We start from the raw sequence: 25,179 nt of genomic DNA on the forward strand, positions 1-25,179 counted from the left end.
AGTGAAAATAAATTCCATACAAAGCACTAAAAATGCCTTTTCAGCAAAAATTAATTCCAGCTAAAATAATGTATTTTACAGTACCTCGAAAGGTGTGGATAATACTGACGTGAATCATTTGTTTGTATTTCATCGATAGGGAAGCGAAGAATTATTTTCTGCCGAGCCTTTACCACTTCGAGAATCTGGATCAGTGCAGGTGACACGTAGCAACCGTCACTACCTACCACATTCAGCTGCTGGTCCTTCACAGAATAGACATAGTGTTAATGTGGTTGATAGGAGAGACAGAGATGAAGATGATATAGTGTCTGCTGATGTTGAAGAGGTAACCAGATTTAAATAATAATTTAAATTGAATGAACTGTAGATTTTAGTCAGTCTTTTGGTTGGGGAATAATTGTTGATAAAATTGGTTTTTGAATGCAGTTGAGATTGATACATAGATCATTGGGTTATTGATTACAATATCACGTAGTTGTGTCTCGTCTTTAAAAAAATCACATCAAACATCGATTTGGCCAGCATTATTATATTCGTTTTGTTGTCTCCTCTAGGTTGAAGTAGTTGAGGGAGTTGTTGGTGAAATGGAACAACATGATGAGGGTGACCATGACAACCAAGATGATCATGATCGTCATAGTGATGGCCAGGGTGATGACCAAGATCGTGAAAGTCACCATGATGAACAGGAACATGAAGAAGGTAATTAAATTTGTGTTTTTAATATAACTTGTGGAAATACTCGTGCTATATTTCATTAGTTGAAACACAATACAGTATTTGCTGTATTAGCTTATGTAATTAACGGACAAGAGTCTATCGTCAAAATAAGTCAGAAATTGTAATGATTCAATAAATAAAAGCAATTTTTGGCATGTGTGAGCTTCTATATTTAAGATGCGCTTCTAATAGAGCAAATACACAATCATGGACATAACTCTGCTTGTACTATGGTTAATCTTCTTTCTGAACCCTTTCCATCAAAACAAGAAGCAGTACAGATAACAGAACACCAAATGTGTCAACTCCAAGAGTTTAAAAGTTATGTGATTACTGCCAAATAGAACTGACGTTTTGTCTTTGAGATTCTTATAATTAAACACACTTTGTGCTAACCAGAAAGTATGATATTTATAAAACTGAAACTGTGTTACTTTAAAGTAGTTATGTCATGTATTGCTGACCTTTGACCCTGTCTGAGTAGTGATAGCATCATTAGTACATACAATATAGTATTACAGTATCACTATTGTGATTTATGTGGTAGTTATTTATCGTGATCTTTTTCAGTTATTGAAAGAAACCTAAATGGTCCTAAATAGGTGATTTGCCCAAAACGTCTGGTTATTTTGAATAATTACAAAGGACTACATTTACCAACTACAACTTTTATTATACAGTGGCCCCTTGCTATGTTGCGGAAGTCCGGTCCAAGCAAAAACCGTGACTTATCGGGATCTTACCAAGGGGCCTCGTGATTGAATAGAATTTTTGGGAGCCATCCAACTACCCACCGAAATTGTGTCTTAGGTCACTGTATTATATTTATCAGTCCAAGCAACTTTCACCTATTTCACTTTACCGCAGTCGTATTCTCATGTCATAAAATGGATTGTTTGTTTATAATGCACAAATTTTGAATGGGTGGTGCGCAGCGACAATATTGCTTTAATTCCAATGATAACGTAGTAGTACAATAAATAGCTGCTACTGTAATATGTATGTAGTACAAGTATTGTAGTGTTTGTACAGGTGTGACATTTTAATGCCACATGTAGCAGAATGAATACTGAAATTGTTGACTGGTCTTTGTAGGTGGCAATGACAGTGACATGGACTTAGATTTATTAGCAGAGAGTGAAAGTGACAGCGAAAGTAACCATAGCAATCAAGATCATGACCAAGATCATGATAACGTTAGTCAAGATAATGCCAGTGGTCGTCGTAGTGCTGTTACTGCGGCAACTGCAGGATCCGAAGCAGGTGTGTTTCTCTTGACTCACAACATTACCATTCCAAACTAAGACCCCTAAGACATGGTTTGTTTTTGTAATGTGTGATTCTGGGTTTGACATCTGCCATGAACTTGTAACCTGTTTTACCAGTGAAGAATCGCTTTTCTCAGAAAATGTCACTGATCTTGTGATTTTCACATAGTGCGTTATTCTACTTGTCTATCGTGAAGACAGTAAACCACTGACAATTTGATAGTATAAGGACAGTTGTGAAAGTTCCTTGTGTTAAAAACCCTAATGAAATGGTACCTGCTGTAATATTTTGTGATTTCCTTTGACTTGCAAAGTTTTTGAAAACCAGTTCTTGTGAAAAGTGGTTTACAATAAATACAGTGATATATTCACATTAAAATACAATTGTCACCAATTGTAGAAATGTTACTGGATACAGCTATCTAGAATACCAATGATGCTTACCAAGGCATCTGTCTGTAAATTACTAGTATTGACTCTTATGGTCTGCATAGATGTCAAACCCGCCATTTTACCATTCATAGAATAGATCTTTGTAGTTATATAAAGTTAATCTTTATATAAATTATCAGTCATAACTGCATCATCACCATAACGAGTTATTTCTTTGTCAAGCATTGTATCTATATATTTTTTTTGAAAGTTAAAAATATAAATAATATATCTTGTATACAATAAAATCATTTTGTATGTGACATCTGAACATGGTAATATACTTTGTACATTTATAATGAATAGCAAGAACTCTTATTTTACGATAGAATGAAGCACCTTATTGAACACAATTCATTTACATTATCATTTACAGTATTTAGATCAGTTGCAACATATTTTCAGAATCATCCAGTATTTATTTTGTGCAGTTTGCATCAAAACCCAAAGTGTAAAACTTTGCTATGTCCATTATAGGTGCAGGATCTGTGACAGCGTTCTTTTCAGAAGAAGATTCCTCTTCAAACCAAGGAGAGAGTGAGTTAGAGGAAATGGATGAAGACGATGATAATGATGAAACTGAGTTCATTGATGAACAGCTGGAGCGCCCTAGCAACATTAGCCATGGTAACAGAACCACTCAAGCTCCTCATTCGCTTCAGTGGGCGATGAGAAATTCTCGAGCTCCAAATCCAACAACGACCACAGCCACAACCAGTAAGTGTTACTTGTCAGATGCTTTGCCGCATCTTAGTTATATTTATAAATTCGAAAATGTCAGCAGATGCAAAAAAACTTGAGCCGAATTGAAGATTATATGTCTTATAATAGATTATATATCTATATATAGATAGATATATAGTCATACTTTCACTATGAGTTCATACCATCAAAATACTGAAAATGAAAAAAAAAATGGATGATTTTTCGAGATACTAGCATCCAAATTATCATGGAAAATGGTCCAAATTGTAATTTTTACACTGATTCCTATTGTGAGATCAGTTATTCATAACTCAAAATTTTGCCCGGTGATAATTTAACATTGTGAAATAATTTCAAAAATAGACATACAATTTGGTTTCCAGAGTGATACTAGTTTTCAATCATATACAATAGGAGATTATCTCCCATAATGCATAGCATATATGGTCAATAACATGTTCAGTAATGCAAAATTTGAATTATTTTAAGGGGGTAGAGCAATGCCAGATGACAGATTTCTTATGCCATTCCTTGTTGGCATCCTGCATTGTGTATTGGTAAATCTTAAATATTTTTAAACAAAATTTCATTCCTCAGGTACTGGTTTAATTTACATTGACCCATCAACTTTACGTCGCAGTGCACCTGGTGTACCCAGTGGTGCTGCTGCCACACCTGATCACCAAGGCAATGCCATGTCTACAACTGCCAGTCAGTTAGCCCGTGCATATGCTATAGTTGTTCGTCAAGTGTCAGATCTTCTGGCTGTACTGCCAGATTACCCAGCTGTTGCTCCATTGCCACTCTCACTGGATATCTCATACCAGGCAGCCATAGATTTACAGGTATGTCTTACATCAATGGTCTGTTATTGAAATAAACAAATCTCACAATATTTGTTTTCACCTGACTATAATTGATTCAGCTGTGAAGGTGATTCTTATTGGTTAAAAAAAGTGTGATCATTGATTGCTTGTTTGTTTCTGATTAGTTTAATTTGTTAAATTTTTCTCCTGCGTGGAAAGCACACAATGGAAATCTTTGCAGTTACCCTGTCTGTATGTTTTTGTTAATAAGTTGATGTGTGTAAATACAATCTGCCTGATATTTTAGCACTTTTTTATTTGTCTTAGATGTACATGGAATATCATTTAAAACCAACCCGTGATTGGTTAGTTGCCATTATGGACAGCACAGAAGCTCAGCTGAGATTTGGACAAGCGTTAAGTTCAACAACTGATCCATCACATCCATCCCATCCAATGCATTCGGCTCATATGCGCAACTTGCGTGAAAGAGCCCGGGAAATGGCATCCTCACATGATGAGTTTAATATTTTGCGTACCTTAGAGCGACGAGGTCGTCTTGTACCAAGCGTGGATCCTGCTAACTCGGCACGTCATGACTTCTTAAGTTACATCTTATCCTTGATGAGATCGCATAATGACGAACACTCTGATTCATTACCAATGATTGACGTATCTGCATTAAAACATGTTGCGTATGTTTTAGATGCGTTAATCTACTACATGCGAAGTGGTGGTGAGCAGGAGCCTCCTGATAGTGCAGAGAACATCCATGATTCCTTAGTCTGGGACCCTGATGATGACAACGAGGCTGATGACCATGCCGATGATGATGTCAATCAATCTGTTGCTATGGATACCGACAGCATTGATGATGATCATAGTCTACCTTCCACCAATAGTGGGAGAAAGCATCCATTTTTCCAAAGATCAGACTCCACAACTTTCCTCGGTTGTGCCCCGCCTGATCCGTTTGAAACTTCACTAGCCGAATCACTGCCTTTGGCTGAACAGCCGCATCTTCTGCAACCTAATGCACGACGAGAGGAATTGTTTGGTAATCCGCATCAGCCAGTTATTCCCTCAAAATCTGATCAAGTTTTTACACCCATCCAACCCCAGGATATCACAGTTGATCATAGCTACTTAGAAGTTATCCCAACTCGCATGGGTTTATCTCCGAGACAACCCACTGTACAACCTCCAGTCTTACCAGCTTTTGGACCAGCCGAGCAGATTGTGCCACCTCTTTCTTTAGATGCCACGTCATCTCAGATTCCAAGTGATAATAGCAGTTTAAACTTTGCCAGTGCTTCGACTGTTCAATTCCAAGCAAGCTTGTTGAATGGGAGTAACATATCGGCTCATGCAAGCGATTTGTCTACCCAGAGGCAGTCACAAACGACTGATGCTGCACATACTCCCACCTCTGACAACGATATTGTAATGGTGCCTGTCATACCAGACAGTGCAGGTCCAATTAAGGAACAGGTGACTCCTAGTCAAAGTGTTTCTGTCATCCGATCAACTGGTGCTGCTGAAACGAAATCCACTCAAGAGCAAGCAGCTGACAAAGACAAAGAGAGTGATACTCTTAAAAGTGAGATATTACAGCCAATGAGTGATGTCTCGGCACCCGCCGCCGTTGTAACACCCTCCGTAGCTGATGAAGCTTTACCACCTGTTTCTGCTGAAGGTCCAGCATCTATTGATGTAACTACATCTGCAAATACTAACCATCCTACAGTTGCTATGGATTCTGCTAATATACAACCTTTAGGACCTGCTTATCCATTTGCCAGGTGAGTCTGATACAATTTGTGTGAGGCCAAGTCTGTAACATCTTCTGATTATAAAGTACGATTCTTACATTGTAAAATTAAGATCTTACTTCAATGCTATACAACTCTTTTAATACTGAATGTTTTTTTCATTTTGACAGGCAAGGCTTAATGGGACCTCTAGTTCCTCATGATGTACTGCTAGGTAGATGGCGTCTGTGTTTAGAGTTATTTGGTCGAGTCTTTCTGGAAGATGTTGGTGCTGAACCTTCATCCGTACTTAGTGAACTTGGTGGATTTGAAGTAAAAGAAGCAAGATTTAGACGAGAGATGGAAAAATTAAGAAACAACCAAAACAGAGATCTCTCCTTAGATGTAAGTTGTTTTTAGCTCCGCTGTCGACTTTGTCGAGCGGAGCTTATCATATGAGTGATTGTCCGTCGTCGTCCGAGTCAATGTTTTACTTTTTCGACTTCTTCTTGAAAACTACAAGCCTGAATGCTTTGATACTTGGTGTATATGTACCTTGGGTAGACCTCTCTCAGATTTGTTCATTTCATGATCATATCTTCAATTCTCTAATTTTGGTGAATATTTTTGTCATTTTTGGTAAAAAGTGATATTTTCGACTTCTTGTTGAAAAATGCAAGTCCAATTGCTTTGATATTACATATATAGGTACTACATGTGGACCTCTCTCAGATTTGTTCATTTTCTAATGATATCTTTAATTATCTAATTTTGGTGAATATTTTTGTCATTTTTGGTAAAAGTGATATTTTCTTGTTAAAAACCACAATCATTTATGGTAAAAAATGATATTTTTGAATTCTGTTCTTTAATTGAAATGTGCATTGCTAACAGCGGAGCTATCTCAGCCGAGAGGCTGCTTGTTTAAAGTTTCAAAACCTACTTTGTATGTTCTGGTATTTTATATATAAAACCAATTTGGTGACTAATCATGCTTGAGGGCGCTGTACAATTTCGCTGTGCTCAATTGGCAATATTCAACATGTATCACGTTGTGAAACTTACTAGACCTGGTTTATTTCTTACTTTTTCCAGATGTAGTACGAGTTAAGCACCCTTCTACAAAAATAGAATAATTCTCAATAATTCTGTTTCACTTGAATGCATTAATTAATAGCATGAAAGAACATAGTAGTTACTTGGAAAGGTTCAACATAAATGATTATGCATAAATTGATGCACACTTTGCGAATAAGTGAGGACACTAGCGGAACAATAACCAGTTTTTCACTGACTCGCCCATTTGGGTTTTGAGAAATACATATTTATTGTGTGATTATCTTGCTATTTGCATTATTCTTCATCAGTTTACTTGAGATCTTCATCAAATATATCGTACTTGTCTGCCTAGGGTATTCAACTCCAAAAATCGTATGGTTTAGTGGGGAGTATGCTTACCTGAGCATCCCCCTCGAAAAAGTGTTCAAATGACAATTTGTGAGAGATTGAGGATAATATATTATTAACTCTTTTGGGGGAAATAAAATGGGAAATTTAGTTGCATCATCATTGATTTCAACACTTTTACAATGAAAAAACATAAATAGTCACAAAAAATTAGCAGATTTCATTACAATATTAATTACATAACACCAGAATTTACAAGGTTAAAATTATTAGGCTGTTGTAACACAGTCAAAGTCAAAATCTTCAACATTGTTGATGCAAAGTATTTTCGACCATGTTATTTTTTCTTGCATGATTTGACCTATAAAAACGTTCTTTGAGCATATAGGTCAAGTTTGTTATTAACCAATCCGAATGCTATGTTGTACCAATGCAATTCTTCGAGAATTCTCAAAGACATTCTGGTAACGCAATGCGGAAGTGAATTATCAATATCAAAGTATGGTCTGTTGGAATTGATTTTGGCAAAAAAACAGCATGAATTTCTTTTATAAACTCATTTACTTTACTGCGTTTCACAGGTCATTGGTGAAGCGTAGTTCACTCATGGTTACCATGGTGTAAGCATTCACAACATATTCATGGCAGTTGATATCCACGCTGTATTATATATATTTGATTACCGGTGTTTGGAAAAGTCAAACAATGATCAAAGACCAGGTTTTATGACTTGGACATTTAAATTTGGAGCATTTTAGAGGGGTGTGTGTGCATAGTCGAACAGGAACCCGAAAATCAAAATGTCTCAAAAGTGGGAGGGAGTGGCGATTAGCAGAGCATGGACGCTCAGTCGGACAAGTTCGGTATATCACATCATTTGCATAATCTCATCTCATAAATCTTTGGTATCATCTTTAATTTTTGGTGTATCATTCTATTTTTTTAAATACTAGGTTGAAAGAGAGAGAACTGCATTGATCCAACAGACACTACGTCAACTAAACTCTCATTTTGGAAGGAGAAGTGCAGCTATGCAACCTATGGCAGTACATCGTGTCAAGGTGACCTTCAAAGACGAACCTGGGGAAGGCAGTGGTGTGGCAAGAAGCTTTTATACCGCCATTGCAGAGGCTTTGATGTCTCCAGATAAGCTGCCAAACTTAGAGGATCTACAGGGAGCTGGCAAAGGATTGCAGTACAGTAAGTTTAATGTTTACTTTTTGATACTGAGGTACTGTAAAGGGGTTAATTATTCACTGGGTTTTAATTTTGCTTATTTCGCTGACTGGAAAATGCGCTAAATTAAAACCCAGTGAATATGTAAAATTTAGCATAGAACACATTACCTAAATGATAAAACCGTGAATTTAAAACCCACTGAATATGTCTGAAATTGAAAATTAGTCATTTTACAGTATCACATAAAGATTATGGCACACAGGCCTGACATGTGATCCGAAAATTCTGAAATATGGTTTCTGTGATAAAATTCACTGCATGTACATTCAACTCTTTCATTTTGTGGGGAGAGAACAGTGGCTTTTAAAATCGCTCAAACATTTTGTTTTTAAAAAAGTACATGTAGTACAGTGTCATGCCTAGAATGTGCAGTAGCTTTGATCAAACTGTAAAATAATTGACCTGTAACAACCTCTAAATATACAATGTAATATTACGTCCAAAGAAAAAAAGAAAAATGTTTCTGGTAAGTTTGTTTATCTAAAATTGAGCCATGGGCTGCTTTTTATTTTTATTCTAAATTTGAACTTTCATTACAATTTTCAATGAAAACTGAAATTGTCATAAGGCTGCACCAAATTGTTATAAGAAAATCCTTCTCTTGACTTTTTATTTCAGTGCTAGCTTAGACAAAATATTGTTATTAAAACTACACATAAGGTGAAGTTCCACGAATGCAAATTTTTTGTGAACTTGTCAAATACGAATAAAACAACCCAACTACAACAGTTATTGTTTATCCTTAGGTCTCATACAACGTCTTCGAAACAGAGAGAGGGAACGTGAGAGACTTCAACGTCAAGCGGAGCGTCGTGGTCGCCGCCTAAGTCGCGAATCGCGTCAGTTATCGTACGATGCTAGACCTTTCTATAGTGTACATAGTTCTGAACGCCCTAGTGAAGATAGAGACTTTGAGCCATTATCGCCACAGAAACAGTCTTTTGGTGAAAGATTGTTTCCCCGGGTACAAGCACTTCAGCCTGTAAGTAAATTTATTGTTTTGTGTAATTGCTGATTTTTATCACTTTCACCTTGAAAAGTAATCCAGTTCTAAAGATGCTGCATTTTAAATTTTATTGTGAATTACCAGTGTTTAATTTTGTCAAATTCACCCACACAAAAATCATAAAACTTTTCACTAACATTTTTGGTCAGAACAAATCTGACCCAAAATAACTTGGGCTAGAAATGACAATGAATATGTGCTTTACTTAATACTATTGGGCCATTATTTATAAGATTCTTGCTGATTGGTTAATTTGCTTGACCAATCAGGTAGTTTATGCAAATTATAATCAAGTTTGTTTTACAGTCTCTTGCAAGTAAGATTACTGGTATGTTACTAGAACTATCACCAGCACAACTGTTATTTTTGTTGGCCAGTGAAGATTCATTGAGAGCTAAAGTTGATGAAGCCGCAGATATTATCCTGTCACATGGGAGGTATGTACAATCAAGTAATATTTAGTGGTTTGTTTTTAATACTACAAACTGTGATATTTAGCGATAGCTTTCAAAGATAATCCAGAAGTATGGCTGATTTCCAATTAGCATATTAGACATGTGTGGATTTACAGGAATTAATTGTATCCAGAACAATGGGTCTCATTACCAAAAGTGGAAGTCCCTTGCATCCAACTTTGTATCCAACACACTGGTTTTGAAATCTAAGCATGTCTGCTTCTAATATTGAAATATGTTATACTTGTATATTTATGTTAACAGGGAAGTGAATGCCGACAGTATCCTAGATGCAGATATATTTTCGATTGATAGAAGTTTAGATAAACCTGAAAAAACATTGAAAAAAACAGAACCTCATCAGTTGGATGGGGACAGTGAAGATGACACTGATGACAATGTGCCATTGTTCTATCAGCCCGGCAAAAGAGGATTTTATTCTCCAATCCCTGGAAAAAACACATCAGAGAGATTAAACGTTTTCAGAAATGTTGGCAGGTAAGATTAACTTAGCTTATTGTTCCTTGAAAATAAACGTGTCTGGTTTTGATTGCATCGTTTAACACATTCTGAATTGTTTTTTGGTTCTAAGATGTTTATAGACAGATTTCTATATTTTATATAAAAATCAATGTAGATAACTTTGAATTATAATAAACATGTATCTTTGTTTTGACATGCTCATTTAGACTGCCCCAATTTTATTATTTTATATTATAATTCCTCAAAGATTGAGTTTGTAGAATCTCTCGTGTTGATGCGAATTCCATGACTAGTCTGATCTGCCTCGCCCTCTATGGTTGTCACCATGTTTTTGAGGTGATAAATATGCTATTGAGTAGCATGAATTGTAAGCTGCCAACCAATAAGAAAGAAAGCTTTTGATCTGACTGTAACGCACACATGACCTGATGTTTAGAATCTCTTCTACTTTCCTCTTTTGGAACTGTTCTACTTTTGGGTTCTAAAACTTCACTGCATATCATGAATAATTAATAGCAATGAATGCGCCTCAGAATAGGCAAGTCGTGGTAATTTCACGTTGGACCATAATTTAAGGGGAAAAAATATATATATTTGCCATGGCTGGGCCAGTCTAATGCTCATTATATGTCTATGAATTGCACACTCTACCAACACCGAATACCCTCAACATAACAACTTTTCATGTAATATTTCATTTAATTGTATCTGTCATAGTAAAACCATAAAACACCTCTCTAGAAACAATTCATGACGAGATATTCTTTTTTATTCACAGAATAATTGGCTTGTGTTTATTGCAAAATGAATTGTGTCCATTACAATTGAACAGACATGTTATAAAACAAATATTAGGTAAAAAGGTAAGTACTATTTTATCATTCAATTGTATGATAACCTTTATTGTTAATATTAATTCATGATTTTAATAAAATAAATCAGTTTTTCAATATGCTTAGTGAAAAATCTTCGAACACTACCGTACACAAACTATTCAACAAACACTGTACTGTAGTATGATGTAGACAACCAAGTCTTATTATTATGTTCTCTATTCTAGGTTGCTTGGCATGACTTGGCATTTTTTGACCCAATCATGTATGAAAGTTTACGCCAATTGATAGTTGATTCTCAGAAAGACGGAACCGATAGCGTCTTCTCTGCCTTAGACTTAAATTATAGTATAGAACTAAGTAAAGAAGAAGGTGGGTGCACCGTGGATCTTATACCAGGAGGAGCTTTTGCACCAGTCAATGCAACTAATGTTTTTGATTACGTCAGAAAGTATGCTGAATATAGGATGATGAAAGTAGCAGAGAAAGTTATTCAGGTGAGTGTAATCATGTAATTAATGATTTCCTGTTCACTGACGGATCTTGTGCATTGTGTGAAAGGCGTGGACCAAACACCTGCAGCAAAACTTGAATCATTTGAATTTTTTATAGCTCAATGGTGATCTTTGAATATTAAAATAATGCATTAGGATACCCTTACTTTATCAAAATTCACCATCATCAAATGATTATAAAGTATGGAAATACCTGGAAATATTTTTATGTTTGTCAAATCTCACTACATTTGTCCAGTTTTTACGTTGGGATCTCACAGTAAGCTGAAAATGTTCTATATACTGCAATTTGTTTGTGTCTGGTGACCATGATATGTGGTTTGATTACATCTTTAGTGTGTTTGAAGTTGCACAGGAGTATCTATCAACAGAGAAACACAGAAATTAGCTGTGAATTTTTTTTCCGCTTCAGATCTGATTAGATTAGTAATCTAGATGTTTGTTCTCATGAATGTACATTATGGTATTTGCTCATGTGTTTCCTGGTTGACACTGAGTGGCTATTAGATCCTCAGTAATCACCTATTGTTCAAGACGTTAATGAAATATTGTGTATACATGAAATGGGAAAATGTAAATGGCGTTCACGTTACAGATCTTGGAACATGCCGAGTCAGAACAGAGTAGGCACATGGCAAAACGTGTGTGTGAACGGTCAGTGAGCGGTCAAGACTGATTTGGCACATGCCGACAAACTATCTTGGTCCCAATAGAGAGTTGGGATTGACACAAGTGGATCCTGATGTGGGTCCCGATAAACGTGAGCCCAACTGTTGTAATCCAAACATAAAGATTAAAAATCTCCGCACTTGCCGAGATCCTTTAAGGTGAACAAACTAGTAGTCAATTGTAGAAATACACTTCTGAATCTGTAATTTGTATCCTTCGTAAACTGATGACATTGTATATTTTTGTTTGCAGTCTCTGCGTAGTGGAGTATTTGATGTGTTACCACGTAATGCTGTAGATGGTTTAACTGCTGAGGATTTCAGACTCTTATTAAACGGTGTGGGACAAGTAAACCTGCAACAGCTGATAAGTTATACTGCATTCAATGATGAGAGTGGTGAGTGTATAAAATGCCCTGATTGGTTTATAAACCCTCAAATGTATTATACAGCTACTTCTTAGCCAATCAGTAGACTTCATCTATTGTGTTGTTGGGACTGCTTATGGTATGGGTGTATGTATGCAGTTTTTGAAATCTGATTTGAATATATGCTTTATTCTTTATTGCAGGTGATTCATCTGAGAAATTACAAAAGTTCAAACGTTGGTTTTGGTCCATTGTTGAAAAAATGAACAACCAAGAAAGACAAGATCTGGTAAGTTGACGAATGTTCTTTAAAATCAAAATCTTTTACATGTATATCAGGTTTAAACTGAGTTGGAAGCTGTTTTCCAGTTTTTGCAATCTATTATATATTACAAAGTTGAGTTTTATTTACAAGATTCTAACCCAATAAGCAAAGTTTATCCTGTAAACCAATGACTACAATGATTTCACAATGAAAATGATAAAACTGGAATACTCTGCTAGTGGTTGAATTGCCCCTGTGCACAGCACTGAACAGAGGTTAACTTACGTGAATACCAGAGATCTATTGTTGGCTTAGTCATTTGCTCATGAATAATTCAAAGAATAACATGTGACATTGAAATGACCATTCCAATGCCTGTATTTGCCAAGAATCTCCATTATAATTTACAATAACTTAGTTTTGACAGCTCTTCCTGCTGTTCTTCTTGATGTTAAAGGTTCGAACCTCCAACCTTGGCCAACTTTTTCTATAGTTATTGGAGAACTCTGTATCTCCTTGTTAAACGTTACACTTTGACTAAGGTGTTAAGGATGATTTACAAGTTATGCACAGTTTACTGTAGCAATTCACACTCTGCATATGAATACAACTGTAGTTGTTTACAATTGGCATAAAGACGAAGATGTGTCGATTTACAAGAATAACTGTACGACTGGTATAATGGGTCATATAACCACAAGTTGTATATTTGGTTTTTAGTATTCAGCTTGCAGGTATTTTTTTGTAAAACACAGGAATAATAAACTCAAACCTGTGCCAGTCATCCTTGTGGAAACCAGTCAAAACCAAACATATTTTTTAGGATAGGTTTCACCTTAAACAAGACCTCTATAAATCAAATTATAGCAAACTGAAGATTTTACTGTTACTATGCTGAAAAGGCCCAATCTCTCTGTACATGATCATGATGTAAAATGACTGACCAATTGTCAATAAACACATTGTGCAATTTTTTTCAGGTATATTTCTGGACATCAAGTCCCAATGTACCTGCCAGTGAGGAAGGTTTCCAACCCATGCCAACAATCACAGTGAGACCAGCAGATGATGACCATCTACCCACGGCCAATACTTGCATTTCTAGACTCTATATCCCACTATACTCATCTAAGGTGATACTCAAGACTAAGCTGACCACTGCCATCAAAACTAAAACATTTGGGTTTGTTTAAAACACTGAGACAATTTGGGTTTGTTTCAGTCATCAGGAAGAGTGAGCAACATATTTAATGAAGGATACAAGAGGTCTGTGAAGAAGTGATGATTCTTTACATTTCTAATTTGATATTTTTTATTTCAAGCAACTATTATTTTAAATGCTGTCACCCTCTCCTCCAAGGGAACATTCTGTGTCATTTCACAGTGTGTTGGGTTAGGTGGAGGGGGTAAAATGAAGCAAAATAGGAGAGAGTAAAATGAGTTATGCCGATAAAATCAACTATTGAAATTGTGTGCAAGCTCACATTTCAATCTCTTTGTTGGTTCATTTATCAGGTGTGTCACCAAATTGAAAAAAAAATATTCGTGTTGATTGTCAATGCACCTTGCTCTCTCTATCAGGTATGCAACTGGTGCTTGATTACATGGTTTGAAGTATGTTCTCCGTCAGCCATGGGTCAATGTGTACGCAATTATTGGAATTTGTTCAAACCCTCAAATCTGATCAGTTTATACTCTACCCTGCCATATTTACAGATGAGTCAAGTTAAAATTGTCAACACTGAGCAAATTATGCAAGATTCAATGAGATTACAGCCATGGGATCTGGGACGAGCAAAGACAGCATTATTTAGATTTTAGATACTTGGTTTTAACGATAACTCTTCACATCTGTTGTATTTTGTGCATATCACTAGTCTAAAAAAAAAACAAGCACTAACCAACATTGTTCTTTACTGACATTGAAAACATCGTTTTGCTCTTTGGTATTGATTGTGACATCGTCGGCCGCATTTGATTTTTATATATGCACTTCAGGTCTGTGTGATATCTGTATTCTTCAGCTAGTTATGCTGAATTGATCATCAGTGATTTGTTATTTTTGGCAATGGCCCAGTAATTCTTTTATGATCCTTTATAGTGGGAATTTGTTTAAGAATTCTCAATTATTTATTCGTTTGAGCTTACTGATCACAAAATTATTTTAATCTCTTTATACAGCTTATGTTACTATCCCCTTGCTTTTTCTCAACTAATCTATGTTTGAGCATAGTGTACTTATAGTATCATTCCCGAATTCTCATTGAAATGTTTCATAACATTCCAATTAACAGACAGAAAATCTCTGTATATGGTCACAAGTCTTACTAATTCGATGTTGTTGAAGGTCCATTCATCACCTTACCTCTATAAAACCAACTCTCAGCAGAACGATTTTCTTGGTTATGCTGTGAGTAGCCTTGAATCTGCATGCTGTTATACTTGCTATATACCAGTCTCCATGGTACCTAGTAATTTTTAGGGCGAGATGCAGTTGTAGTGAAATTAGTGAGATTTTTTTTTACATTGTTGATAAGAAAATTGCATGATTGGCCATAAAATATGGGAAGTGCACACACTTAAATCACATCATTTATATGCAAGATTTGTGTTGATAAACAGCAATATGCATTAAATACCGTCTGACTCCTCAGAGTCCTTACATGCATTCAGGAGTGATGCAAGGACTACCCCTATTTAATTTAACTCATTTTGTATGTAAATTCTACTGTATCGGGTTGTTTTACCCACCAGAATTTTTGTACTTGAGGATTCTGAGAACAAAATATGATAGTTTGTATCCTTATAGATCTTCATGTCAAAGAGCAAATTTTGTGGAAAGTAACAAAGTGCAGTGTAGGGTTAAAGCGGGAGGGTCGTCACCTGCGCACACGCGAGAATTGCGTCCCAAGCGACGATAACAACACATGCTAAAAACGCAAAGTTTCATGGGTAAACACTTGTTTATAAACAATGACACGCTATGGTCATCTGACGCATGCACAGGTGACGACTCTCTCGCTTTAAATATTGGGTGAGCAGGCTAGTCTACAAATAAAAGTATCCAATTATCGTTGGCAAAGGGAGAGTGTTGCACCACAGAAATGAACTTTGATTGGAATTTTTTTTTTTATTCTGATGTTTTATTATGATGTATATTTTCTAATCTGGTGGCTATCTGCGATATGTTTGTATTGCTTTTTGAAAAACTGTGGTACTTAGGGTGGCCAGTCAGTATTTTATTTAATTCAAAACTTACTTTGTGGAATGCATTAAAAAAGAAGCACAATATTGAATGCCGAAAGAGAATACTACATTCACGCCAAGTGTAGTTAACTTGTATCCTTCAAGAAGCAAAGTACTTTTTTTTTTTCATACAAATGTGCAATTTTTGCCAAGATAAGCTATGGCTTGTGCTCTCTTGTATTCTTTGGAAATAAAATACAATTTGCAAAAACAAAAATGGTTTCTTTTCTATTGATAAATAGCAAAGATTGAATTACTAATATATTCTACGCTGGACGGGAGCAATACTAAATTCACATAGGCTTAAATTACCCAATGTTGTAGTAAAAAAAAAGTCTTCGACTGCTGTATTTACTTGATTAGTAGTGCATGTATAAATGGGTTTGGCAGGTCTGTGAATGTATTAGTTTTTCACTGGGTTTTAATTTTGCTGGTAAGTCAATTAAATGTATGTGAATATGTAAAATAAGCTCATTTTTTTACTTGACAAATTCGTGAAATTAAAACAGTGAAATTGCTCAAAACATTAAAATAGTGAAAATAAATGGTGTCATAGTATATGCTGTAAATGTAAGGTAATCAGATCTGGTGGCCTTTATGTACTTCAAACTATGCTTTCAGAAGTGCACATAATCAGCCTATTTAACTTGTACACTGCAATGCCATATGTTCACGTATCCACAAGTAGTTTTAAAATAATTTGTAATGTTATGCTAGTCAAGGGCGCTTGCCTCATGACCCCTGTCTAAAATGTTAGAGCAGCTGCAGAGCACTCCAATGGTTATAATCGAGGTCAATCTGTTGAGAGGGACACAATTTATTGAATCAGTTGCCATGGTAACCAAATAAGGACAAGCTGGAAAGTATTCCGGGGGGGGGGGGGGCAGTGATATGCACCATTTTACATTTCTGCATATTCTAGTGAAACTTAATTCATATTAGAAATAAATTGAGTTAAAACTTGTATACTTTTCAAAAATATTTATTTCTTATACAAAGCCACACACCATCACTAAAATATATTACAGTAATATTCATAAAATTAGTGAGCAGAATATATTAAGTGGTTTATAAATATATCAGATTTAATACCGGTAAAGAATAAAGATGATTTGTTTTTCATCGTCAGAGCTTATGAGTAATTGTCCGACGACATCCGTGTCAACTGTTTACTTTTTCGACTTCTTGAAAACTACAATTCGTATTGCTTTGATACTTTGTATCTTGGGCAGACCACTTTTAGATTTGTTCATTTCGTGGTGATATCTTTAATTTCCTAATTTTGAAGAATATTTTTGTCATTTTTGGTAAAATGATATTTTCGACTTCTTGTTGAAAACCACAAGTCTGATTGCTTTAATACTATACATGTACAACTCTCAGATTTGTTCGTTCTTTACTTGAAATGTAGTGCAGCCATCAACAGCGGAGCCATCTCAGCCAAGAGGCTGCTTGTTATAAAAACCTATTGTGAGTATTTTTTATTCACATATTGTTGCAAATAAAATAAATTCAAATGTCTCAAATAAAAGTTATTTTTAACCCTTTCAATGCTATCTATTTGTTCCAACATATTTTTGTACTAAATCGTAATTATGGACATTTTTATTAGCCTGGTAGCTATACGTCTTGATTGAATTTTGTGAAATGTGAATGCCTGCTAGATATTTGAAAACAATAGACCTATTAATTGTTTAGAGTTAATTACAGTATTAACATGGAAATTGCATTCATCCCTACAAGTGAAAACCACTATCTTTCAAATACAAATATTTACTGTAAATTGCACATAAAATAGTACTGTGCATGAGTTACAAACTTGATATATGTGAATATATATAATCAAATGTTAGCTTGGAACCAGCCAAAGTTGTCAGTGTCAACGACAAAGATAATACAGACCTCTGTATATTATGGTCACAGATTTTTTGAGCCATGACATGATTATTAAGGAACTTGGAATTTATAATCGCTGTAGGGACGACTCAGTGGAAATAAAATCTAGCGAAATTAATTGTTCTTTTCTTGTCATAGCTCATGTGAATCTTGATCGCAAAAGTGGTCATGCACTCTTAAAATCTATATAAACTATATAGTAGTCTCTATTAGAAGTGCATGTGATCAAGAATATAAATGCATCACACCCTCATAACACTTTGCTGTCTTGTGGTGTTTCCTACACTAATTCCGTTTAAAAAACCCAGTAATCAAATTATTCCAGTGTTTTTTAAAGTAAATGCTAGCCCGGCATATGCACTGCATACAATCACAGCTACAACAAAGTTAATGCCAACTTTTTTCATGTCTGCTGGCAATAAATAGGCACTGAATTCCGTTGTCAACTGAAACAACCAATATGCTATAAACAAATACACGGCGGTTGCCATGGCAAAGGTAATTAACGGATAACCAGGAAAGTAAACAATCAATTCTTTGGCTTGAGCCTGCATATAAACGTGTAACTGTGAAATGTACGTCTCCAAGGTGATTTTACCCAGCCAGGCAAAGAGATGAAGATAGTGTGAACGCAAAATTGGGAAAAGGTTTCGGAAATAAATAAAAGCCAATATTGGGATGAATGAGGTGTATGGATGATAGAGATTATATTCGTATTTATCTCGATACATTATAGTACTATGCCAAATCAAAATAATAATTCCAATTACTATCCCGATAATAGCTTTTATAACAATTCCCAATTTATAGTGGTTGAGGTCGTCTTTTCGTTCCAAGTATTTCAAAAATTTTTCGTAATGTGGATAATTGTATGCACACAGCATGCCTAAGAATGTAGCGTAGTGATCCAGGCCGCTCCTGAACAACCACTCGTGCATGGAGTCTTGATATCGTAAAATATAATAAAACGGTTGAAACACCACATTTCCAACACCTGGTATATCAAAAATAATAGCATTAAATACAAAATAAGCAAAAAATTTAGCAGCCATTTTCTTGCGATCGGTATTCCATGAATTGAGGACTCTCATAAAAATCCAGACTGTGAGAAACCAGTAAGTATGCATGGCACATATGTAATACAACATGTAATCATTATCAGTTACAATGCACACTACTGTGACCAAGAAATTTAGTCTCCATTGCATCTTTAGCATTCTCCAAAATGTGAAGTCTTTACGGATCCAGAAAAAGGAAAAATTACCTAAAACGAAAGAACAGATTAAATGTATTGAGTCATTTTAAAATACCCACTGTATATGTATATTTATATTCCGATGGGAAATTATTCCAAAAATTAAATGCCATTTACACTAAATAACCACCGCAGGTCTTAATAATACAAAACATTTCATTGTGTGAATAATGTTGGTATGTATGGTTACTTTATCATGAACACAGTTAATAACATATGCAGGAATTAATTAAAAAAAAATAAGGTCAAATTGGAGATTAACTGGGTGTGGAAGCAGATAAGCAAATTATGCTTCTGTTGTGGATTGTGAGATTACACCAAAGTGTCATGTGAATTATATATGAATCAAAACCTGGTCCATGAGCTACAACAGTGAGCCAGGAGACAGACAATTTTGTGAGAGATTGGCTATTTAAAATATATCAAAATGCTTAGGATGTTTATTTTCGTCATTTGGTTGTAACCAATAATTCATGATATTTGAATAGATAATGGAATAGAATGGATTGGTCCATTATAAAAGTTACTTTGTACCCAACTTTGTCAGTATGAGCCACAAAGTAGCAAATGCTTGTCTAAAGGTAACATTGCTGACTGACTCGCAAATTTTAATGCTAATTGGTGTTTGAAAACGTCATGTGGTGCTAGTAAATCCTATGTAAGGTTTTCAAGAGAATTTCTACCAATTAGAATGGAGATACAGAATTTATTTTTAGTTTGGTTTCGTTGACCAATCAGTCAGGATTATAGAGACTGGAATGAGGAACCAATCAGAACTGTTCTGACAGATTGCTTGGTGCATGTTTGTCACACCATACATAGTATGTCCACGTACAATACAGAAACAATGACCTTTGACACCACCAGCTGATGGTCATTTTATCGGTGGTTATAATGAATACTAGATATGTACTAGGTTACAGCTGTTACGATTACATTCATATTAACGTACATTTATCATCGGCTTAGTCACCATAATGGTACAGCTGTCACGACTTTATTTATGTCATCATATTGACAGTATGGTTTTTTTGAATTGGAAGTATCAGCAACAAAATTCACTAAATGTCCAGATTATGAAATCGAGAAGATATTACACATTATAAGTGAACATAATAGTGTTTAGTAATGTTCAACATATTCTCAGTTGAATAAAGATGCACGGATTGTGGTCAAAAGCCTATTTTTTTTTCCCAACTTAGCATTGCTGGATTTGATAACAAGGAGTAAAAAGGAGACTATAATACTGGAGTAAAACAACCCTGGTATTGCTAACATTTTCATCTGTCGAGTGGCAAAATAACTTTCATTTAAATGTTCTCAATTCACTCCAATAATTTTATGCGATATTTGATAAATTGATATACCAATTAATGATTCACACTTCTGAAAGTAACATTTAATGTACATTTCAAATTTTTTTTTTGTCAGCAAACAGTGTATGCACAAAAACACGTTATTTAATCATGTGTCACTTAGTATAATACATGAAATAAAATATAAGTGTTTTTATTTTGTTGGAGAGCATGTGTGAGAGATGAAATGTAGTTGCATGGTGAATACCTGTTTGATGTGATTAAATTAATAACACATGGTCATTTGAGCAATATCACGATTTGTTTTCTGCCCTTGGGCTGTTAGTCATGACCATAATAATAATGATGTCCCTACTTTCGGCTTTGGCATCATCAATATTATAGTTATGAATACTATCTTTTGTGAACAAGCAACAAATCATGATATTGCCCTCACATATACGTGTGTTATTTTTTAACTATTACTGGAGTAAACACTTACCAAATCCTGTCATCCAAACATAACAAGCTATAAATATGCGTATATAATTATAGGTTTCCTTGGCAGCAAAATAGTGATACCAAACAAACATCACTTGCATCCAGCCACGCCATTCTTCTGTCTGGTCTCTATAGAAACCACAAAGATTTGGTAAATTATCAATAAAAACACTGATATAAATGCTTGCGAGCAAATTTTAAATCACAAAGTTTGTTTCTTTTTCATTATTGGTCACAGGAATATATATTATGTGATTATTACGAGGATACGGAAAAGTATCCAAAGAGACAGTACAGTGGCAGTAACAACTGACGCGCAACAAAGGTTGATGCGACCATGTACTGTCTGAGTGCATACTTTTCGGTATCCTTGTAATAATCTTACTATTATACATCTTTTCCTCACAAGGATACATCATGGGAATGCCGAAATACAAAAAGTTTAAAACAAATTTAGCTAACTTATTTGTATGGGGTCTGGTCAAACTCTGAGGCTGCCATATTTAAGGACGCTCATGCATGGAGTCGTTCCATATTTGGAATTTGCATTTCCTAATATGGTAGGATGAAAATACCCAGTGCATTACCGCAAAATTACGGCACGCTGTAACTTATGGCATTGCGGTGAGAGATGTATAATAATATACTATATTTGACCTTTGAACCACACGTTATTCCACATAATGTACTGTATAACGAATAAATATTAAAAATATTAGTGCATTTTTAGATAAAAGATGTCTGGCAGGCGACAATCTTAGATCAGACCACGAAATCGATGCACTTTACACATATGCAACATAAGGTTCTAGCTATGTGCGTAAAATTTGAATAGAATCCGTTCAGACATGTACGAGATGCAGATACAGACCAACGGTTAAACCACAAGTCCTCATTTTGGACTTTGTCCCAAATCATTTTTTAATATGGCTTACATCACTTTTTTGCCAAATCAGTGAAATTAAATTACATCTAACGATAATATAAAGTAATTCATAGTAGATTATGGTTGATCTCCTACCTATTAATAAGCCTATCCGGTGTTTTTCGAATCGTGAAACTCGCAGTTACCAAAAACAGAAGAAGAACTAAGAACATGAAGAGATCCCTGGAATAGGTCCGCTCTCCTGATTTGAAAATATGTTGATAGTCACACAGATAGAAGTATAACATAATACCTCCAAAGACAATTACATAAAACAAAAAGTCATCAAAGCTTGGAGGTGGTTTAATTTTGGAGAAACTTGATTTCTCTCCATTTTTACCATTTTTTTCAGTGTTTTCCACCTTGATTTGATCATTTGTTTTATCATTTTTCAGTAGAGGTTCTTTCGGCTCATTTGAATCCAATTCCTCATTCAGATTTTGGTCTTTCCCGGCATCATCAATAGCTTTTTCAATTTTATCCAGAACATGGGCATCCAAAGCTTTGAATTTTTGAGTTTCAGCGTTTTCCGTAGAATCATTAATTGAATTATTCAAATAACCATTTGGTATTGATTCCAAATCATTATCAACATCATACGGTTTAAATTTCCTCTGGTAAACTTTTCTCAGGAACCAAATAAATATAGCCGACAACCATACGAGACAGAGTGCTAACTGGGCAACGGTAGGCTCGCGATATCCATGGGCAAGCATGTTACCCGCGTCGTCAACCGTAGGTAACGCAGAATTTTCTGAAATTAGATCACTAGAATCCTGTTGCTTGGCCCAGTCCTGGAACTGCTTTACCACTGAATTGTGAACACTGTTGGACTCCTCCATCCTACTGAAGATATTTCTGCTTTGCCGTATTCTGTCACAGTGTACCGTTGTGTATCATCTGTCTATTCCAATTATTGTTTTCATCGGTGTAACAGATTCACTAAAGCTGCTGTATTATTTCAACACAGCTGGTAGGCAAACATTCTGATGATTAATCTGTAAAGAAAATATGAATCAGGGAATAAAAGAGGTATTCATAAGAGTATATTATCAGATTCATTTAAACACTCTTCGCATGTACATAATGTTCACTTATTTCACAGGTATGGAACAAATAAATACTATTATTATTTTCAATTTTACTAAAAAAAATTCCATTCAAGGAGCTGGTATGTAAGAGACTGTTTTGTTTTTGCTCAAGATGAAATTACAAAACAACTGCATTCCTCGCAATCAGAGCTATAACTGGTTTTCAGTTATATTACTCCTGTTAGGGAGAAAAAGGATATTAAATTAAATTAAATTAAATCTTGGAACACAATTTTTTTAGGAAAGAACAAAATGCTGAAATGAAATGTCTGCAATGTAAGATTATTTTAAATGTGATACCTCGTGAAAAAACAAAAATCATTTGGTTTGGCTGTTTTTCTGACAACATAATTTATAATATTGCATATATTATACATTCATTAATAAGAATAGACATTTTTATATAATAACAATAAACAATTTATCAATATCAATGGTGGAATGAGGTCAGTGCAGTATACTGGTAGTAACAAATTACTTTTGTACCATGAAAACAGAAATGTCAACATGTGAAATTGTATAGAAATGAACAGAGATTATGCCTTTTTTATACATGTTAAGATGCAATGCTAAATTGGTTCAAATCTGTCGGGTAGATTGTCATTTGTCGTAGTAATAACAAAACTAGCTAAAGCCACCTGTTGATTTATGTATACAGTCAATTTAAATCTTTCCCATCTGACCCTCAACCCCTACAAACAAATGGAATATTCCTAATTGACTTCAACTGGAGGATGAAGAAACAGTAAACTTTACAGGTGTGTCTCATCATCTCTCTTGATGTTACCATGACAACAATGTTTACAAGTGCTTGGTTTATTCTACTAAAATGAGTCAATGCCAGTTTGCAATCAGTGCGTTCTTCTATATAAAGTTTCTCAAGACTTTTCAGTTTATTTATTTCTAAGTAATTCAGTGGTATCTGCCATTGGGAGGTAAGTACAGATTTATCAAGTATTCTCCTCTTTAAAACAAATTCCCAAGATGCATTCAGTTTGAAATGATGATATATCATGGCACAATTTAACCTTTTCACCACCAGACTTTTTCTCACAAATTTGTTGTCACTTTTTGCTTACATTCTTCAATATTTCTGGAATTGAACCCCAATTTTTTAGCCAACAGAACAAAATTTGAGTTAATTTTCAGATTTAACTGAAAAAAGTTTGGTTATTTTTGTTCCAATCTTCCAAAAGAAAATGCAGACTATAAACAGAACTATTTTGTGGATTTATGATGAAAAGAGGGACCTGGTGGTGAAAAGGTTAATGTACATTTCAAGTGGCAGCTTAGTTGGGTCATTAGTTGAATTTTCCTAAAAGTATACACTTAATATTTGTTTCTGCAAATTCTACTGACTTATTGTAATAATGACAATAATAATAAAGTTTCATTGCAATTTGCACTTACAAAAAAAAAGTCAGGAGAGACAACAGTGGCACTCAATGTCCAAAACTGTCGCCTGGCACAAAAATATTTTTTTTAAAAAGTTTCATTATACCATAATGAAATTGCAAATTCATTTTGGGCTGAAAGTAATAAAAAGATGAGTATGATAGTCTATTTTAAATTTCCATCTACACAGACTTTAAATATTGATTCACACTCAGGCTGACAAAATAATATGGTAACACACAAAGAATAAATATTCATACCTAAATATTTGACTGATCGCACCGCACCCAAAACATGACCACATGGAACAAGATTAACCATACCTCCAGAACCTTATTTTCAATTTAACAGTCTGTTAAAATAAACAAATATTTTTAAACAAACCTAAATACGCTGGCATGTCAGCTGGTGCCAGCCACAAATCAAAATGCAAAACACAACATCAATCATGCATGACAATATAATGGTTTTTGTGGAGACAAATATTACACATGTTGATATATTACAGCATGTGTTTTTCATTTATCTGGAAATTATATGACATATAGTTTTTCATTCAAAATTGTTATCATATTATAATCTCGTCTTTTTTTGATACTCTAGCAGAGCTATGATGCGTTGGTCAGCGTACTTGAGATCCAGAAATCGTGA

General features: G+C 34.9%; 2 protein-coding genes across 2 annotated transcripts in view; one reads left to right on the forward strand and one right to left on the reverse strand.

Moving 5' to 3' along the window:
• LOC100367082 (E3 ubiquitin-protein ligase UBR5-like) overlaps positions 1-16,387 on the forward strand; it is a 57,706-nt gene extending 41,319 nt beyond the window's left edge. Inside the window, exons 33-48 of the mRNA XM_085507853.1 lie at positions 140-328; positions 558-705; positions 1,819-1,986; positions 2,901-3,140; positions 3,726-3,973; positions 4,262-5,736; positions 5,877-6,090; positions 8,046-8,292; positions 9,078-9,313; positions 9,644-9,774; positions 10,057-10,290; positions 11,054-11,138; positions 11,336-11,605; positions 12,545-12,689; positions 12,863-12,948; positions 13,905-16,387. Coding sequence (XP_085363979.1) covers positions 140-328; positions 558-705; positions 1,819-1,986; positions 2,901-3,140; positions 3,726-3,973; positions 4,262-5,736; positions 5,877-6,090; positions 8,046-8,292; positions 9,078-9,313; positions 9,644-9,774; positions 10,057-10,290; positions 11,054-11,138; positions 11,336-11,605; positions 12,545-12,689; positions 12,863-12,948; positions 13,905-14,117 — 4,329 coding nt within the window. The 3' untranslated portion in view covers positions 14,118-16,387. The remainder of the gene's footprint in view (positions 1-139; positions 329-557; positions 706-1,818; positions 1,987-2,900; positions 3,141-3,725; positions 3,974-4,261; positions 5,737-5,876; positions 6,091-8,045; positions 8,293-9,077; positions 9,314-9,643; positions 9,775-10,056; positions 10,291-11,053; positions 11,139-11,335; positions 11,606-12,544; positions 12,690-12,862; positions 12,949-13,904) is intronic.
• A 744-nt stretch (positions 16,388-17,131) lies between these two features.
• On the reverse strand, positions 17,132-24,859 carry LOC100367230 (uncharacterized). The gene is made up of 4 exons (XM_006820979.3): positions 24,789-24,859; positions 22,139-23,040; positions 21,119-21,246; positions 17,132-19,330 (listed from the first exon to the last, which is right to left on the reverse strand). Exons 2-4 carry the CDS (start codon positions 22,882-22,884, stop codon positions 18,378-18,380), a joined length of 1,827 nt encoding a protein of 608 aa, XP_006821042.2. The 5' UTR covers positions 22,885-23,040; positions 24,789-24,859; the 3' UTR covers positions 17,132-18,377.
• Positions 24,860-25,179: the final 320 nt, after the last annotated feature.

The sequence above is a fragment of the Saccoglossus kowalevskii genome, chromosome 14, assembly GCF_978046115.1.
Source record: "Saccoglossus kowalevskii chromosome 14, keSacKowa6.1, whole genome shotgun sequence".
Lineage (NCBI taxonomy): Eukaryota > Metazoa > Hemichordata > Enteropneusta > Harrimaniidae > Saccoglossus > Saccoglossus kowalevskii.

What these genes read in the sequence shown, in the direction of transcription:
- LOC100367230 (XM_006820979.3), bottom strand. Translation starts at nt 22,884, where the DNA reads ATGGAGGAGTCCAACAGTGTTCACAATTCAGTGGTAAAGCAGTTCCAG. An exon ending in CCGGATAGGCTTATTAATAG is followed by an intron (nt 21,247 to 22,138) that starts GTAGGAGATCAA and finishes TGGTTTCTATAG; the next exon opens with AGACCAGACAGAAGAATGGC. An exon ending in TGTTTGGATGACAGGATTTG is followed by an intron (nt 19,331 to 21,118) that starts GTAAGTGTTTAC and finishes CTTTCGTTTTAG; the next exon opens with GTAATTTTTCCTTTTTCTGG.